The sequence below is a fragment of the Lontra canadensis genome, unplaced genomic scaffold (assembly GCF_010015895.1).
Source record: "Lontra canadensis isolate GAN:19392208 unplaced genomic scaffold, GSC_riverotter_1.0 scaffold2, whole genome shotgun sequence".
NCBI lineage: Eukaryota > Metazoa > Chordata > Mammalia > Carnivora > Mustelidae > Lontra > Lontra canadensis.
In genome coordinates, this window is record NW_022630996.1 from 12412190 (window position 1) to 12432040 (window position 19851).

Here is a 19851-nt window from a genome sequence, read left to right on the forward strand (position 1 = left end):
GGATTTGTGTATTAGAGGCACAGAACTTTTAAGTAGCAGAGCCGGGCCTCAAACCTGAGCCGTCTGACGTGAAAAGCTTCTCCATCCTGTGTAGTACCAGTGAATACGACAAAATCCTAATATGGCCTGACCAGTCCAAACAGGAAGAGGTTTTTATATCCTATAATACAGGCACTGTATTTTTTTTATTTTTTTAATGATTTTTATTTATTTATTTGAGAGAAAGACAGTGAGAGAGAGCATGAGCGAGGAGAAGGTCAGAGAGAGAAGCAGACTCCCCATGGAGCTGGGAACCCGATGCGGGACTCGATCCCAGGACGCCGGGATTCACGACCTGAGCCGAAGGCAGTCGTCCAACCAACTGAGCCACCCAGGTATCCCCAGGCACCGTATTTTTAATAATCAGGCCTAAAACTACGTTTTGGTAAATGCCAACACCAAAAATTATCCAAGATCCCCCGGACAGTGAGTGCTGACGAGCCAGCTCTCACTCATCTACTTGGGAAATTTTCAAACTAAATACAGAAATGTACATCGATCCTTGTGTCCTACATTTGAGAAAGGGAAGAGGAAAGTGAAGCAAAGGATATTAGGTAGTGGCCATAATGTGCCAGGGAATGCAGTGGGTATTTTGCACACATCGCTAAGATAATCCTCAGAAAGCCTGGTGAGATGATATCAGAAGAACAGAGAGGGAAGGTAACTTTCACCCACATGCACAGCTAAGATAGGAACTGGACTTGACGCAAAGTATACCTAACTTCACAGCCCATGCCTTTTCCAGTATGCCCGTTATGAACTCCTACTTCTTGTGCCTTCGGCTCCTGATCAAGCTACAGCTCACATGTGAAGAGAAGAGGAGATGGACAGAGATGTAGACAATACTAAAAAACCTGCTAAGTGCTCCCAGAGTCTTGAGTCTGGACAAGAAGCATGAACTGAAGGACATGAGAACGGGAGAAACGATCTGAAGTTGCCACCCCAAGATGCTTTTATGTTACTGAATCACTTAGATTTCCTTCTCCATTCCTATCTCACAACCTTAAGATTTACAAACTATTAAGATTTACAAACTATTGCCAAGTTCACAGAGGAACATTAAAAGCATACACTAAATTCTAGTTAAGCCAGACACAGAGACATTTCTGGATCACCAAGAATTTTGCACAAAGACAGCTCTGGCATTTGGCATGATGAATTACATCTCTAGCCATGACTAATTAGTCCCCAGGAAGGAATTTATTTACCTAATGGGCTAAAAGGCCCACGGTGCACACATTAAGCTACTGTTCACAGCACCTAGTAGGAACACATGCTACATGGTTCTAGTGAATTCACAGCCAGCAGCTCCCAGCGAGACTTCCACACAAGCATTAAACCTGAGGTAAGTAACTGCAGATCTGAAACTGAATTTGTCACTTTCCTTTTTTTTTAACACCAGCTTCTGTATTTCAGTCTAGCCGGTCAAGTGTTCTGAAAGGAAAATAACTAGTCACCATCATGGACTCCTTCTACGGAGCAATTTTGCCTTCACTTTGGACTTAATAGAGTAATGGGAGTCCAGACAGGGGGAAGGCACACAAAAGTCTATATTGCTCTTAAAAAAGACAAAAGGAAGATCAAATAAAAGAAAAAGCACACCTATGAAGAGAAGGTTAGCCACCCCAAGGTGACCCATCCCTCAAGAGAAACAATAACCTTCAGTCAAAGACAAAATGAGTGGATGCAGAAAAAATGCAAAGCAAAAACACTGCCAATTTGGAATATATCCTACGTTTCTGACTCTTCTCATCATGTGTCAACCATGAGGTGCTGGCCACTTTTGAGCTCGTCGAGCAAGTCATTTAGCTTCTGTGTCTGTCTCTTTTCTCACCAAGCAGACAAGATAGAAAGAGTACCTGCCTCACCAAGTGGTTGTGATGGGCAACGTGTGTGAACGTGCTTGGTAAAACATCAAGGGCCATTGATGTGTGGGCTGACACGTTATTAGGAACCAAATAAATCATCAGTGCATCACAATATTGTTAGCCTAAAGCCTCCCCCATTCGAAAGTTCCTGAAGATATATATTCACGAATTGAGGTCAGACCTTTTCTTTATATTCTTAACGGTGCCTGGCACATTCGAAGTGCTCGGGAAAAGCTAAATAATGAGCAGCAGCCAAATGCAGGCTCTGAAGAGGTCAGGGAGGGCAGTTCTCTGCCTTAAGAAACAATTGCTATTAAATTATCTCACAGAAAGAAATGCCTGCTCAAAAATCTCTCAGAAAGGACAAATAATAGTTACAGCAACCCTACTGAGTTCATTTAGTCATTCAGCCAATAGTTCCTAGACACCTAGGACGTGGCAGGCAGGTGCTAAGCAGCCAGCGAGGCAGCCAGGGATAAAAGCAATTCCTCCCCTCAGGAGGTTTACATCCTGGAGAAGCAGGTAACACAAGAGAAATACACAACACATGCAGGCCGGGAAGAAATGGCTATGGAAGAAACAGAGGCTGGGTAGAGGAGGGGGAGTGTACAAAACAAGGAGGCCAGAGAAAACCTCTCAGATAAAGATGGCATTGGAATAGAGCTTTCTAGAAAATGAGGGGGAGAGAGACGGCACTTTCTGGGGAAACAGATTCCAGAAAGAACAGGAGATGCACTAGCCCTGAGGCAGGGTACATTTGGCTTGTTCCAGGTACAAGAAATGGCAAGGAAGTCAGTGTGGCTTCAGAGAAGCAAGAGAGGGGACAGTGATGGATCAGAGAAGAAGCTGGGAGCCAGATTAGGTACAGCTCTGCGGACTTTTCCTCTAAGTGTTCTTTGATGCCACCTGGGGCTTAGCACCCAGGCAAATAACAGCTTTCAGGGCACCTGGCTGGCTCCATGGGAAGAGCACACAACTCTTGGCCTTGGGGTAGTGAGTTCGAACCCCATGTTGGGTGTAGATAAATAAAAGAAAAATAAATAAAAACTTAAAAAAAAATGACAGCTTTCTTTTTTTCTTTAATTTTATTATGTTACTCACCACACAGTACATCATTAGTTTTTTTTTAAGATTTTATTTTTATTCATTTGACAGAGAGAGAGAGAGATCACAAGTAGGCAGAGAGGCAGGCAGAGAGAGAGGGGGAAGCAGGCTCCCTGCTGAGCAGAGAGCCCTATGCGGGGCTCGATCAGGACCCCGAGATCATGACCTGAGCTAAAGGCAGAGGCTTAACCCACTGAGCCACCCAGGCGCCCCCATCATTAGTTTTTGATGTAGTATTCCATGATTCATTGTTTGTGTATAAACACAGCTTTCAACCAGTATTTAATAATGAATACTGAATGCAAATATTCAACAATATTTCAAGTTTCTTTTTACATCTATCCAACCTCTTTCTAAAAAAGATTGGAGACCATTTGTACGAAAATGTAGGTAATACAAATGAGAAAGTGAACCTAGTTAAGGAGATAGAGGACAAAACGATGCCATACAAATGTGGAACTCAGGTATGCAGGGCATGGAGGCAAAAACAGTTGATAGGAAACAAGCCTTCAACCTGACCGTGAGGTTCCTAGCCATGCAAAATGGGAAATGTAGCCAGTTAAGTCATTCTCATTATCAAAAAGATGGATTCCAGGTCCTCTATTGAGGAAGCAAACTTTAAGCTACTCCTAAATTCTAAAAAAAAATCTTTCACTTAAAACAGTAAGGATGACAATATACAATATAGTGAACAAGGTCCTCAACCACCTTCTAAAAACAATAAATTTTATGTGGTCATTTCTTGTAAGTTCCTTCCAGAACAGAACATTAAAACACAACTCAGACCAAGAGATTGTGACTCTGAACACAGTCCGAGCATGAAGCTTTTCCAATAATCCATTTTAATCTAAGAATGGAATTTGGGGAAAGGAGAGGATGAAATGGATCAAATCATGTTTCATTAATTTCCTCCTCTCAGCAAGCCCTTTGATAGTTCAGGCTGACCAGACAGCAGTTCTTTGAAGAGTATCAACAGTACAAGTATTTGGTATTAAGAGGATTAGTAGGGACTGTTAAATATCATAAGCCAGAAAAGCATGTAGGAAGGTTGCCAACTAATTGCGAAAAATTAACGACCTGTCCAGGGCTCTAGCCTGAGCCTCGAGATCACCTATAGGTAATGACAGATCGTCCCTGTGGAAGCATTTTAGGGTATTTTAACAAAGTAATAAGAGTCTCCAGAGTACCACCTGTTACAGACTAAATTGACACACACTGTCCTCCCACTACCAGATTTATATCGAAGCAACCCTCAGTGTGACTGTTTGGAGATTAGAGTCTCTAAAGGAGGTCATACGGATGCGGCCTGAATGAGATACAACTGGTGTCCTTATAAGCAGAGAAAAGCGACACAAAAGAGCCCTCTGTCTCCACACACTCGCAGAGGAAAAGCCATTTGAGGACACAGCAAGAAGGTGGCCATCTACAAGCCAACGAGAGGCCTTGCCAAAAACCAACCCGGCTGGTACCTTGATCTTGGACCTCTAGCCTCCAGAACTGTGAGAAAAGAGATTTCTGTTGAAGCCACCCAGCTTGTGGTGTTTTGTTATGGCAGCTCGAGCAGCCTTATACATGACCCTATGAAACACAGTAGTATTTTGCTTGGCTAAAATCTCAAGGCAGAGGTTATCGGTCATGCCCCTTAGAGCAACACAGATTCTCAACAAATCCTCAAGAATTAACTGCCTAATTCAGCCTCAGATAACTAAACTAATTAACCTGCTATAAGAAATACTTAATGCAACACACCTGAATTTTGGTGACACCTGCAGAACAATTAGCAGTAAGTCCTGCTATCTGAAAACAGTTAATATGCTTAATTATCTACTAAGGGCATTCCTTGTTGGTATCCAGTGACCTCTCCTCCAGGAATAATAAAGATTAACAAAACAATTAATGTAAATCCCTTCAAACAACTCAGAAAAACTCATAACAAGTAAGGTCCCACATATCCAAAAATCAGTTATCAGGAAACTACAGCTCTACAAAGCTCAATCTACAATAGGAATCAAATCTCAGTGATACCCTTTCTGGAAAATACTCAGAATAGGCCTCTTACCTGAAATCCCCAACTCCCCGCACTTTTTACTCCTCAGGCACCTAAACCCCTCAACCAGCACCACCTTCTCTCATTAGGGCAATTCTGATAAATCTTTTTAGTCACATAATGGAAAGAGTACCAGACAAGGGGTTCTCTTCATTTACAAAATATTGTAACACATTATCATAAGGCAAAAACCAGTATTTTTAAACTCAAATACACAAGGGTTAACTAGTTTCAGGCCCTCACTCCAAGTAGTAAAAAAAAACTATTAGCTTATTGAGCTTTCTAGAATATTCCTTTTTGTTACTGATCCCAACACAGAAACAAAAAGTCTAGAGCATACATGATTTTTGAAGACATGTTTCCATTTTCTTTACCAAACTGTTTTTTTTAGTTAGGTTACACTATCCTATACTATCAGATCTCCTTAGCCCTTATTTCAAAGTGTGAGAGTCAGATTTTCTTTTCTTTTAAAGCATGAACTAGCCAATGTTAAGAAATACCTGACAGTAACATGTCAGCAGGGGAATTAAAGACAGGTCTGGGGCACCTGAGTGGCTCAGTCAATTAAGTGTCTACCTTTGGCTCAGGTCACGATCCCAGGGTCCTGGCTCCCTGCTCAGCAGGGAGTCTGCCCCCTAACACCCACCCCTTCTGCCCGCTCCTGCTCATGTGCACCTGCACCCATTCTTACTCAAATAAATTAAAAAAAAAAAAAAAAGACAGTTCTAGGTATGAGTATAAATCCAAACTAAAGAGAAGAAAAAGAGATCGCTAAGAATATAAACACTAACAAGTTGAGAAGAATCTTCAAAGCCTACTCTACTAAGCAGAGCACTTTGTATATGATGATTCATCTACAAATGCTTCCAATGAATTAAAAAAAAAATGAGACTCTCATAATTCCGAGTTTGCATGGAAAGAATCAAACATTAAATGTTTGAGATGTGTATCACTACATAATCACATAAGATATGGCTTCACTCAAAGCATAACTGAATCTATATTACACTTTTTAATCCGATTTTATTATATTCAATTATACACTGCGACTGCTTGTTTCTTAATTATGTCTTATTAGATCCCACAAAATACAAGACAATCCCATCCCAACTGATAACGATTCATGATGACAAGTCCCTCTGAAAAACTTTTCTGATGCATAAAAACAACATCTCTTAATTCACTACAAAAATTCACTTAATATCAAGTGACAGTAAACAATTTCTGCTTTAAAGTCAATTGAAAATTCACTGGTGTCTTGCTTCAGACAGCACTTAGGGCCAATTACTATACCCAACACATGCAGCTTTTCAATATTTCAATTAACTCAGTCATACAAAATACTTCTGGGGACCAAAAGCTCTAAGTCTTATAACCAACAGAGAAGGCCATTATCTAAAATTTAAGTAAAATCACCTTCACTAAATGGGGAGATGGAGCGAAGTGAGTTGGGGGAAATGGGACGGGGAGACGAACCATGAGAGACTGTAGACTCTGAGAAACAAACTGAGGGTTTTGGAGGGGAGGGGGGTGGGGGTTGGATGAGCCTGGTTGTGGGTATTATGGAGGGTATGTATTGCATGGAGCACTGGGCGTGGTGCATAAACAATGAATTCTGGAACACTGAAAAGAAATTAAAAAAAAAAAAATTTGCCTCACTACAGCATAAAACTGAGTCCAGGATTGACAGAGTCAATTTTAAATCTACCCCCTACCCTTTCTTAACTGAGGTTACCTCTTTGCCCACTTCCATTTGAAGCTCCACACCCTCCTCCAAGCCTTCTCCACAGTGATCTTATTTTTTATCTCCAGGGGAATGTTTCAGTTACAACACAGTATGGCATTTGGTCACTTTAAAGGTGAAGGCTACTTCCTAATGTGGAGTTTCCGGTCAGTTCCTCAGAAATCCCATTTTAGAAGACAAGAGTAGGCACTGCATGGTACTAGGTTATCTTGAAATTCTGGATTACACAAATTGAAGCAAGTTTCTTAACTGCAGACATCCAGGAGACTTTAATATTTTCGTGTGCCAGGTGCCTTGGGGAGGAGGGCAGAAGCTGAGTAGACAAGACATGGAGATTATGTAGTTATTTCTTAGATTTAGTCATGTACAGACCCTTGTAATTCCCACCCCCTTGTATCTCCCCAGTCCATAAACACACACGTGCATTTTTATGGAAATTTTCAAACACGTACAAAACCTGAGAAACTCCTCAAATAACCCAGCTTCAATGATTATCAACACACCCCAGTCTTGTTTCATCTATACCCTAACTTGAACCCCTAGTTATTTTGAAGGAAATACTCGACTTGGATATTTTTATCAGTATATAATTCACTATGTACCTCTTAAAAGAAAACAGTCTTAATTCCAATATAATTTACATAGTGTTACATCGTTTCCGGGTGTCCAATACAGTGATTCAACAATTTTATGCATGACTCAGGGCTCATCATGCAAAGTGCACTCTTAATCCCCATCGCCTTTCACCCAGCCTCCCCACCCACCCGGGCTCCTGCAACTACCTGTTTGTTCTCTAGAGTTAAAAGTCCTTTTCTTTAGTGGCACCTGGGTAGCTCAGTCAGTTAAGCGGCTGCCTTCAGCTCAGGTCATGATCCCAGCATCCTGGGATTGAGTCCCACTTCGGGCTCCCTGTTCAGCAGAGAGCCTGCTTCTCCCTCTCCCTCTGCCTACCACTCTGCCTACTTGTGCTCTCTATCTCTCTGTCAAATAAATAAATAAAATCTTTAAAAAAAAAAAAAAGTCTTTTTCTTTATTCATGTTTTGTTACTTAAATTAAGACTCTTTTTGTAAAAATAGCCAGGATACCATTATCTCAGCTTTAAAAAGTTAATGCTAATTGGTTTATTTCCCCAACTAAATTATGTCCTATGGGCTACTCAAACTCTAACTTGCATTCAAATCATCTGGTAATCCTGTTACACTGCGGAGTGGCTCGGCTGGGCCAGGTGGTGACAGAGGCTGCCTCCCCCCTCTTTAAGATTCTACAATCCTAGCAAGCTCTCAAGTGATATTTTAAAAATAAAATGATGTCCCCATCATATTGAGCACAATGACAGGCACCAAATTTTAAATGGAAAAATGCTTCTTGAATTATATGCCACTTTATTTTTTGCAAGGGCTGTATACACAATTAATGAATCATTGACACTACATCAAAAACTAGTGATGGACTGTATGTTGGCTAACTGAACATAATAAAAATATAAAAATTGGAAAAACTGAAAAACAAAAATTTTTTTAAAACAATTATATGGTCAAAAAAGGTTCTCCTAAGGAACTTAAAATATTGAGTTTTCCTACCCGTCAAATGGTACACAAGAACTTTCCTGTTAAATGGTGAGTTCCCATGTTTTTCAAGGCAAAATTCCCAACACATAAAGGATTGGCTACTAAAAAGACCAGAACTCATTTCATGGCTTGAAAGCATTGAAAAATGTAAGTAGCTGCGGAGGAGAAGACCAAAGTGAGCAGAGCTCAGAGCTCACCATTGCAAACTGAAAAATGCAAGCAAAAACAAAAAGCAAAACGAAACCACCACCAACAAGAAACAATCTAAATGCAGTGCCTCCCAAAGAAAACCAATTACCAGCTCTATGAGAGCTCAGGCTACCAAGAACAATACTATCACAGGTAAACAAACAAAAAAAAACACCCATATTTTTAATAATAAAGAAATACACAAACAGATGCAAAATAGTTCCAAAGCATTTCTCGGAGTTCTGAAGGAAAAGTTCCTGGAAAAATACTATATGAAGTGAAAGTGTTTAGTTGTTTAATGAAATACTCTGCAAAATCTGAAATGCTGTTAGGGCCGAGATATCTAGTTCATTCTCATGCTGTACCTTTATATAGCAGACCTGTATAAATGATGACCTTATTCTTCCATCTGCTCATATGCAACTGATGAAATCGGACCAGTAAAAATCTTTAAAGATATTTTTTAAAATATGAAGCACTGACAGACCTCCACTCTGGTCTAGATGAAATAACTGGGACTGGATTTGCCCTAGCATCTGAAAATAACAACAACCAAAAAAAAACAAAAACAAAAACAAAAAACTGATTTCAAAACCTTAAGCATTAAGGCAAAGTTTGCAGGGCACGTGATGGAAAGGAAAGAACTACAGAGCACTCTGGAGATCCTACAGAAGGCCTCCCTTAAAGCTTCCGCTCACTATCATCATGCCTAGGAAAACTACTCAAGGCCAGGAAAAGAACCACCAGTAGGGATTAATGGGCACAAGTACCTGAAATCACACACAGTCAGAGGGGAAAATCTCAGGGTTCACAGAGCATTGGGTGGAGTACTCAAAAGAATTTTGTCATACTAAGGAAACAAAACTGGCCCTAAACCAAACGTAGCTCTGTCCCCATGAGCAAAATTTAAAACAAGACCTGAAAGGACCACAATGTCCCCATAACTTAACCAAATCCTAGAACAAAATTCAGGAATATTTACAAGAAAACAAAGGTATCTGCTATCAGTACCCAAAAGGTAAAATTCACAATATCTAGTATCCAAAACATATGTAAGGTATGTAAAAAGGGGGGAGCGGTTATTAATCAACTGAAACTAACCCAAAAATGACATAGGAAGACAAAATAAGTAAACAAGAACATTAAAAGTATTATAATACCTGTATTTCATAGTCCAAGAAGCTACAGGAAAGACTGAATGTTCAAGGAGAGCTATTAAAGATTTTTTTTTCTTAAAAGACCCAACTCAAACTTCTAGAGCTCAAAACTGTAATCTAGGGTGCCTGGGTGGCTCAGTTGGTTGGACGACTGCTTTCGGCTCAGGTCATGATCCCGGAGTCCCAGGATCAAGTCCCGCATTGGGCTCCCAGCTCCACGGGGAGTCTGCTTCTGCCTCTGACCTTCTCCTTACTCATGCTCTCTCTCACTGCCTCTCTCTCAAATAAATAAATAAAATCTTAAAAAAAAAAAAACTATAATCTAATAAAAAATACATTACATAGGATTAACAACAGATTGGAAATTGTAGAGAAGATTGATGACTTTGAAGACACAGTAATAGAGGGGAAAACATCAGCATTCAGTGAGGTGTGGGACTTGAAGTGCCTAAAATACTTAGATAAATCTGACCAACAATGTAAGACTACACACTGAAATCTACTTAAAAACTTGATGAGGGAAATTAAAGAATTAAATGAAAAAATACACCTATTCAGGGATAAGAAGTTTCAACATGACTAAGATGTCAATTTTCCTATGTCACTTTGTACATTCAATGCAATCCCAAACAAAAATCCCAGAAGGTTTTACTGTACAAATTTACTAGCTAACTCAAAAACTGATATGAGAAAAAAATAAAATGAAATAAAATTGATGCAGAAATGCAAAGGACCTAGAATACCCAAAATAACTTTTGTTTTAAGTAGGCTCCATGGAGCCCAATGAGGGGCCTAAACTCACAACCATGATGAGATCAAGACCTGAGCCAAAATTCAGAGTTGAGCGCACAACCAACTGAGTCAGCCGAGCACCCCATCCAAAATAACTTTTAAAAAGTAGGGTACAGGGGCACCTGTAGGGTACAGGGGCTCAGTGGGTTAAGCCTCTGCCTTCAGCTCAGGTCATGATCTCAGGGTCCTGGGATCGAGTCCCATATCAGGCTCTCTGCTCGGCAGGGAGCCTGCTTCCCCCTCTCTCTCTGCCTGCCTCTCTGCCTATTTGTGATCTCTGTCAAGTAAATAAATAAAATCTTTAAAGAAAAAAAAAAGTAGGGTACAGGTGGAGAGCATACACTGTCTTCAAGACTTAAAAAAGCAACAATCAAGTCTATGTGATAATGTCATCAAGATAAACAGATTGAGTGGGGGCACCTGGGTGGCTCAGTGGGTTAAGGCCTCTACCTTCGGCTCGGGTTGTGATCCCAGGGTCCTGGGATGGAGCCCCACTTGGGGCTTTCTGCTCAGCGGGGAGCCTGCTTCCTCCTCTCTCTCTGCCTGATTCTCTGCCTACTTGTGATCTCTGTCTGTCAGATACAATTTAGAAAAAAAAAAAAAAAAGATAAACAGATGAGTGAAATAGACTAGAGAATCAAGAAATAGACCCACATTAGTCAACTGATTTTTGACAGATATCCAAAAGAAATTCAGTGAAGCAAGCATAATCTGTTTAATGAATGGTGTTGGAACAATAGGATACTCTTGCACAAAAAAATAAACTGGAAAAAAGACATGGATGCTGTAAGTGTTTGTCTCTATCTTGATGTGGATAGTGGTTATATAGGTAAAAATTCATCAAGCCATATACTTAATATATGTGTACTTGACTATACATATGAATACCTCAAAAATGGAAACAAATAAAGTCAGCGTATAAGTTAGCATAGAGAAGGGTGCCTGGCTGGCTCAGTCAATAGAGCATGCGACTCTCGATCTTGGGGTTATGAGTTTGAGCCCCACATTGGGGAGTGGAGATTTCTTAAAAATAAGTTAGCATATAGAGTAAGCTCCTATATTTATTTTAAAAATAATATTTTTTGTTTGAAATAAAAGAATTTCTATCTATCCATCCAATATTTTGTACACACATATACACACACCCAGAGACACAGCAAAGTCTGGAATGAGGTTCAGCCAATATCAATGACAGTGACTAGAATAATCCCATCTTCCTGCATTTCCACTGTTTGAATATGTAACAATATATTGTTTTGAATTATAACACTGTTTAAATTATAACAATACAGTCAATTTTTTTAAACTGGAAGCAAAGTTATTAATAGTGTTTAATTCTGGGTAAAGAGAATATGAGAGTTTATACTTTCTTCTTTGTAATTTTCTATATATTTTTAATTCTCCCACTTAAAAAATATTTATATAACTCCAAACACTATATATAGCAACATGAAAAAACTGTTATGCTAAAAGAAGTTGTTTGTTATAACTACAACTATTAAACTTCTGTAAGTACCTAGACAAGATCCACACAAAAACCTTAAAAAGGAAAATAGGTTAATATTTAGGAAATGAGATTGTTGGACTTGTTTTCCTTTTAGTAACTTTTTTTTTTTTTACAAGTTTTTTTTTTTTTTACAAGTTTTTGTGATACAAAAATGGGGACGTGGCAATGACAAGTATGCACAAGAAGGGAACAAAACACATGGAATGTTGTTGAAGATCCTACAAAGGTCCAACAATGGGAAACAGAAATCACCTTTTCCGTAAATGGTGCTTGAACAACTGAACATCCACCTGCAAAAAAGTGAATCTAGACACAGATCTTACTGCCTTCGGTAAGTAAAAAATTAACTTGAAATGGGTAACGTGAACTGGATAGCCAAGTACAAGACATAACATGAAACTCCCAGAAGTGAACACTGGAGAAAATTTACATGACCGTGGGTATGGCACAGAGTTTTTAGATTACGATGCCAAAGACATGACCCATAACAGAAATCACTAATGATTCATTAGAAGTACAAACTTCTGCTCTAGGAAAGACTCTGTCACGAGAAGAAGACAAGCCACAGACTGGGAGAAAACGCAACACGCATATATCCGCATACATCCAGCTGTAACACACAACTAAATGACAGGGAGACAATTACTCCCCTCTTACTCACAACGGACTTAATAAAGACAATCATCAGAAACATCCAGTTTCTGGCCAGGGCTTGGGAAAACGGGTGAGCGAATACACCACTCGTGGGAGTGAAAATGACCATCTTTCTGGAGGACATTTGGACTCTCTAAAAATACAAAATGTGAAGATACTCAGGCGTGGCTATTCCTCTGCCACTGCCATGATTTTACACCACCGGTCTACTCCCTGGTGTACATGAATGCTCACTGTTTTAACAGAAGATTTAAAAAAAGAAAAGAAAAAGAAACAACTTAAGTGTTTGTTATAAAAAAGGGATGGGAGAGGGACCACTAATCAAACAGATTATGGTGTATCCATATGAAGAATGCTACATAGCCACTAAAAAGATTGAGATAGATCAGTATGTGTTACTAGAAAAGATCTCCAAAATAAAGAAAAACAAGCAAATGGATAAAGGGTCAAAAATGTACATTGTATGATCCCATTTGTTTAAAGAAAATATAATTTTAATGAATATTCCTTAAGTGTATATAAATTCTTAAGTATTATATATTAAAATATTAAATATTAAAGAATGTATATTCTGGTTTAAAGACTGTACATTCAACATTCACACATACTTAAATACAATTTTCTATTCCTCTCAAGGAACCAAAGGTACATCAGGAAGGATATGAACAGAGTAAAAAGTCTTCATTTTTTATTTTATTCCTCTTGAAATACTTGAATTTTCTTATATAACTAAATTTTAAAAATTATGTATTTTAATGGCAAAAGGGTTATGTAGGCAAAGAGATCATGGGCCTCTCAATTCGCTGGTTTATAAACTTTCTCTCTTTAATCTAATAAATGTTTTATACTTTATGTCTGTTTATATTTTATGTTTTACATGCACACATAAGCATATATATATTTAAATCTAGCTTCTGTGGCTGACTCTCAAATTATCAGTAATTACCATCTTAATTCAGCTACACAAGGTTTCTTGGTTACAAAGTGAACATTCTGACAAATGGAATCAAACATTCAAGCCAAACTGGAAAGGTTATTCCTAACAGAAAATTAACATCATATCCTGGGGGCTCTCTGGTGGACATCACAATCAAGCTTCTAACCAGAGAAGCAGCAGATCCTGAAAACGAAGCAATGAACACCTGCAAGCGTTCTCTATGCCAAACTGTGTTAGCCTCTCCTGTACCCTCTTAAATTTCCCCCAGAACCAAAGCTCATATTATTATCCCATTTCACAAATGTACTAGACACAGTGGTCTGAAGTATCCGGTCCAAGGTAATGGTACACGGGTAACACAATCCGGTAAGTTTCTACTAACTATACCTCAACGTCCACCGAACACTATGACCGTATCTATCCACTGTAAGTAGTGGCTTAAAAAAAAAACCTGACCCGTCACCCAACATTACACCTCTCTGCCTCAAAGCCTTCAGGAAATCCCAATATTAAGAATTACACGTGGGGTTAGAAACTAAGACATGGATTCCCAAAATACTAACTCTTCATGTTTAGCAGGAAAAGGGGGGGGATTATTTTGCCCCTCTATCCTCATATGCTGTCACATGTCCCAAGACTTCAAGGAGGAAAAAGGAGTTTAGTCTCCAGACAGCCTAGCAGTAATTTTCAACAGTACTGCATCCCCGGTTCCAAGATGTCCCAGGGTGCAAAGGGAGTGGAAACCCAAAAAACCATAAAGAGCCAGGCTCAGATGAAGAGAAGAGGTGTTACTGGAAACAACACCAACCAGCTAACACAACTTCGGGGACTCTGCTCCAGAATGACCACGTTCCTTTCTGACACAAACTGTGTCATGGACCTCAAAGCTATTTGCTCAAAGCCCTGATCAAAGACTGGACCCCTTCAACAAAGCTTGCTTTGAATTAAAAGTGGGGCTGACCAAAATACACTCGGAGGAGGAAGGGAATTTAACACGTGTCTACAATAAAGGATTTTCTAAGTTTTTGAAATTCCAACTTCTGTGAAGACATGAAAGTTGATGAAAACGTGAGCCCTCGACTGCCTTCAAACCTCCTTGACATCTGTAACCAGAGTCTGTCCACAAAAGCTCTGCTCTGAGGTTTCCATAAGGTCGCCTAAAGTCACAGCCAAAGTTTGTCTTCCCAATTAAATGGTCTATTAAAGGCCAACTTATAAAGAGAAGAGAGTCAACATTTAATTGGAAAGCAAATCACCTAACAGTAAGTGGTAGACACATTTCCCAATTAAAAATCTGACAAGAACTCACAAAAATAAAACAGCATCTCCAAAATGCCATCTTGCCCATTCCCTATTTAGAAAGGCTGCCTGCTCCGATTTCACACCAAGAAAAGGTTAGGGGGGAAAAATCAATAGAAAAGTAGGAAAATGCTGTGTGTGCGTGCACACGTGTAAAACTGTCCAAATTTACATCAGCAGGTGATCGCAACTCTGTACACCCAATTAGTTCCATTTTAAAGGGCCAGCGGCAAGACTTCAAACCAAAAGCTGCAGGTAGCAGTGGCCTCCGACAGACTCCGTCCCAAGCACCATCCATCTCCTCATCAAAGCCCCACTTCCCAGCCTGAGGACCTCTTCTGCAATACCCTGAGAGTCTACCCTTTGAAACATCTGACTGTCCAGAAATATTTTTATTCAATACTTTTTAAATGGTTAAGAATTTCATTTATGAGTCTCAAGGTACTTAAATACCCATCAACCAAAATGTAACATTTTCACTACTCTACACGAGACTTCTTGAAAATGTTTTGATTTTTAAATGCTTGAAAGTGATGAATGATCATACTAGCAAAATAGTTATTATTTAACTATTTGGTACCACAGATGGAAAGAGTGACGAGATTTGGCTAGTTCCCATGTCTATACTTAATGTGTCCTTAGGCTGAACCCTTAACCACCTGTTGTTTTCTTATCCAGTGTTAAAAGATGACTAGCAATAAATGCTGTTTCGGGGCACCTGGATGGCTCAGTGGGTTAGGCCTCTGCCTTTGGCTTGGGTCATGATCTCAGGATCCTGGGATCGAGCCCCGCATCAGGCTCTCTGCTCAGCGGGGAGGCTGCTTCCCTCTCTCTCTCTGCCTGCATCTCTGCCTACTTGTGATCTCTGTCTGTCAAATAAATAAATAAAATCTTTTTTAAAAAAATGCTGTTTCAAGTCCTAGAAATAGCTTTAAATATATATGATGTGTTAGACTAGTACATAATAAGGTATAGGAATGACTTTTTTAGAAAGATTTTTTGAGAGAAAGAGCGCACGCACGTGTACACCAGTGGTGGCAGCTGGGGGCGCGGGGGGGGGGGGGGGGGGGGTTGGGGCGGGGGGAGAATCTCAAGATTCCCCTGTGAGCACAGACTCATAGCCCTGAGGTCACAACCTGAGCCAAAACCAAGAGTCAGACATTTAACTGACTGAGCCATCCAGGTGCCCCTAGAAATGACTTTTTTAACGTATCTGAACAAAAGCAAAGGAGAAGTTTTAATATTGACTATTAAAAAAAAAAAAAAAAAACTCAGTGATATAAAAAGATAAACAAAGGGGCACCTGGGTGGCTCAATAGGTTAAAGCCTCTGTCTTTGGCTCGGGTCATGATCCCAGGGTTCTGTGACTGAGCCCCGAATCGGGCTCTCTGTTCAGCAGGGAGCCGGCTTCCTCCTCTCTCTCTGCCTGCCTCTCTGCCCACTTGTAATCTCTGTCTGTCAAATAAATAAATAAAATCCTAAAAAAAAAAAAAAAAAAAGACAAAGCTAAACTAATCAAACTTTTCAAAGGATTATCACTGACTCACTTATCTGGTGATAAAATGACAGGTCCAAGGAAACATAAAAGAGAACTGACATGTATCAATATATCTTCAAGAAGGCTCAGATTTTATAAACATGAACCTAAAATGGATTCGGGAAAGCTTTGGTCTTTGAGAGAGAATCTGAAAAGAGGTTATGGAGAAGAGGAGGTAATCCAAGTTTAACATGAGGAATTAAGAATCATGAATACAATGTTGCAAGAAGGGGTAACACAAAGAATACAAACTGAACAGAGAGACAAAGCAACTTCAGAGTAACAGAACAATTTACTAACAAGAAATATACATTCCCCATTTTTTCCCCTCAATTTTGTAATGTAATTGACATATAACACCATAGTCATTTAAGGTGTACAACATGATTTAATATATTACGTATATTGCAAAATGATTACAATAATAAGGTTAGTTAACATGCACCCATCTCACAATTTCTTTTTCCTGTAATAGAACCTTTAAGATCTACTCTCTTAGCAACTACATTCCCCACTCTATTCTCCTCTGAAGTACTCTCCCCTGCTTCTCCCCACCCAAACACCAAAGTACTACTACCATCCTACTCTCATTAACTGCCACTGTTCACGAAGTTTAAACCATTGCATATGTTCAAAAAGCACATCAGGGAGGAAACAACAAGGAGAGAGAGCTGGCAACACTCTCAGGCCAAACCCTCAATTTTCCTGTGACTCAAAGAAATACTGAAATATAAACATCAACACTTGAGAAGCAACAACAACTAGTCTTAAATAAGGTCGTATGTAACCATGAACTCTAATTCTTACTAAACTTGCCCAGGGTGTTAGATCTGGACCCTCCATTATACTATGCTAGTTAACAGTAACGAAAGTATTATGCAAGTGGCCTGAGGTGGTCAAGGATAAAGAAGAAAAATGAACAACATTAATACACAACAAAATTCAGCATAAAAATTGTGTAGGCCTAAATCATGATGATATGTGAAGGTAATATAGATGGGCGTAAGAGGTGGGTGAGTAACCACAAAATCATATGCCACCCCATCCAGAGGGAGAATTCCCCTGAAGAACAAAGGAACAGATAACCAAAGGCAATGTGTTTCTGAATCCGCATCAGTTTAAAAAACAAAACACACACACAAAAAAACCCAAAAAACTTCAGTTTGGTTTTTATGCTTTTTTCAAACGTAGGATGTAGGGCATTTAGAATGAATGTAACTGGCATTTAAGAAAACTGATACACAGCAGAAAAGAAATGGGTGAAGCCTACAGAATCAGAAATGCACAGATGAAATGGTACGTTTATATACAGCTGTTACCTTCCCTATCCCCCACTACACTTGACCACTCCTACTTCTGGATTCCCATATTTCACTCCTGTTTCTAGTCTTCTAGTCTGTCAGTTTTTACTTCCATATTTTATCCCTCAAGTGAACTATACTCTGAAGGGTAACATCATGTCTGATTCGTCTTTGCTAAACACAGAGAATTCACTCAATTGCTCAACAAATATTTATAATGTATTAACTCCCAGGCACCATAGTACAAACTGACCCTAAATACATCATGTAAGTGAATGTTGACTATAAGGCAGAAAAAATAAAGAAGTTCAAAAAAGAATCCAAATAAATTCATATATTAGAACTCCACAAAGGATTAAGATGGTATGCTACCATCTCTCCATACTCTAGTTGGAGTTTCAGTATCACGAAACAAACATCTACACTGCCTGTACTGTCACAAGAATGTGGGTCCACACTAGACCAGGGCTCCTTTGCATGGCCCACCAAGTTTATTAAGCATTCCCACAAAGAGAACAATTCTTATTTAAAAAAAAAAAAAAGTAATAATTTCATAATCTTAAATTAGAAGCCCCTAAAAAACACCCATGAGATGGATCTTTATCAGTCCAGGAGTGTTAGACTATTTTAAAATTCAATCTATTCTTATATTCAAACCCTGACTAACTACCAGGTACTGTTAAGGCTGAATTTTTTTTTTTTTTTAAATCATCAGGACATTGGGGGGCCCTCCTAGAACTCAACCAGAAGTTTAGCATGGGGCGGGGGTTTACTTGATGAAAAATTCCCGAGTTGACATTCAAATGTCAACAATTTAAAAACGTGTTATAATACATTTTATTCAGGTTGTTGTAATCACTTCCTGTATCATCCTTAATGATGTCCGAAAGGATTCCCCACCCTTACTTTATTTCACATTTTTAAAAAAGGAGCCCCTAAAAGGTCCACCACTCTCACTCCCACCATGCATATTCTGGGAAAATAACGTGCATAGAGGATAACCCGAAATTTGTTTTGTTTTGAAGGAAGAGACCGGGATAGGAACGCAGAATAAAAATGGAAAACGACTGTACGCCTTCCAACCCACAGCCCTTCTGCAAGCTCACTACAGGCTCTTGTATTGGAGGCTGTGGCCATTCACAGGTGGTTGGAGGTGTCCGAAGTGTGAGAACACAATCTGCAACTCGTGACAGTAACCCCCGGACTTCAGGGCCTTCCACCCAGAAATCCAGGAAACAAGGCGCCTTCCCCAAGTGAGCGCTGCTGAAGGCAATCCACAAATAAACGCTGTGTGAATAAATGAACACACCTGGCTTTCTCTGCCAAGCCCCAAACAGCGTGCTTCTAGGGCCCACGGACCCTAATGGAAAGCTCAGGTCCTAAAGACAAGACAGCGAGGCGAGGCTCCTCCCTTTAGCCCAACCCCAGAGAAAACCGGGGAACTGCGGGGGCCCTTGGAAGGGGCTGGGGGGAGGCAAGGAGGAAGGGGGAGGGGTCGGCAGGGTGGAACCCATCTAACCCTTCTCCCTTCCAAAGCGGAGGTCGAGCCGCTGCCCGCTGCCCCCTGTCCCCTGACCCTGCCTCCTGCCTCCCTCACCTGATCACAGAGATGAGCAGCCCCGAGGGGTCTTTGCTTTTGCTGACTGTGCTTCTGTATTTCCCACCAGCCGCTTCTGCCGCCATCTTGGTACCGGGCGGAGGGGGGGAACCGGCGGGTAAGAACGGACCAAGCGAACGTAAACTCTGTAATTGACCTCGCCGGGGAGTAACCAATGGAAGAAGAGAAGTTCGGAGACGGGAAACTGGACAGTCCAATCGCTGAACTAAGGAGGTGGGACTGAGGAAGCAAGTTTCAGGGTCTCGCATTCGCTCTAAGCACTCTGGGAATTGTAGTTTCTTTCCGTGGTTCCTGGGAGCGCCGGAAGACTAAACCAGTGGCAACTTGGTGAAGTCTCCTAATGACTGATTTGTATTTATTCTGATCTGGTCTGGGTTTTGTTTTGTTTTGTTTTCCAGTTTCCTTTTTTTTAAGAATTTTATCATGTTTTTAATCAAATTTATCTTACAATGCCACGAAGAGTATATAGGGGTGTGTTTTTACATGGGG

General features: G+C 40.0%; 1 protein-coding gene across 6 annotated transcripts in view; it reads right to left on the minus strand.

The window, feature by feature from the left end:
• The window catches only part of EXOC4 (exocyst complex component 4), a 726477-nt gene extending 707013 nt beyond the window's left edge, over window positions 1-19464 (minus strand). For all 6 annotated transcript variants that reach the window (XM_032868997.1, XM_032869003.1, XM_032869014.1 and 3 more), the window contains exon 1: window positions 19342-19464. In XM_032868997.1, coding sequence (XP_032724888.1) covers window positions 19342-19427 — 86 coding nt within the window. In that variant the 5' untranslated portion in view covers window positions 19428-19464. The remainder of the gene's footprint in view (window positions 1-19341) is intronic.
• Between the last annotated feature and the right edge of the window lie 387 nt (window positions 19465-19851).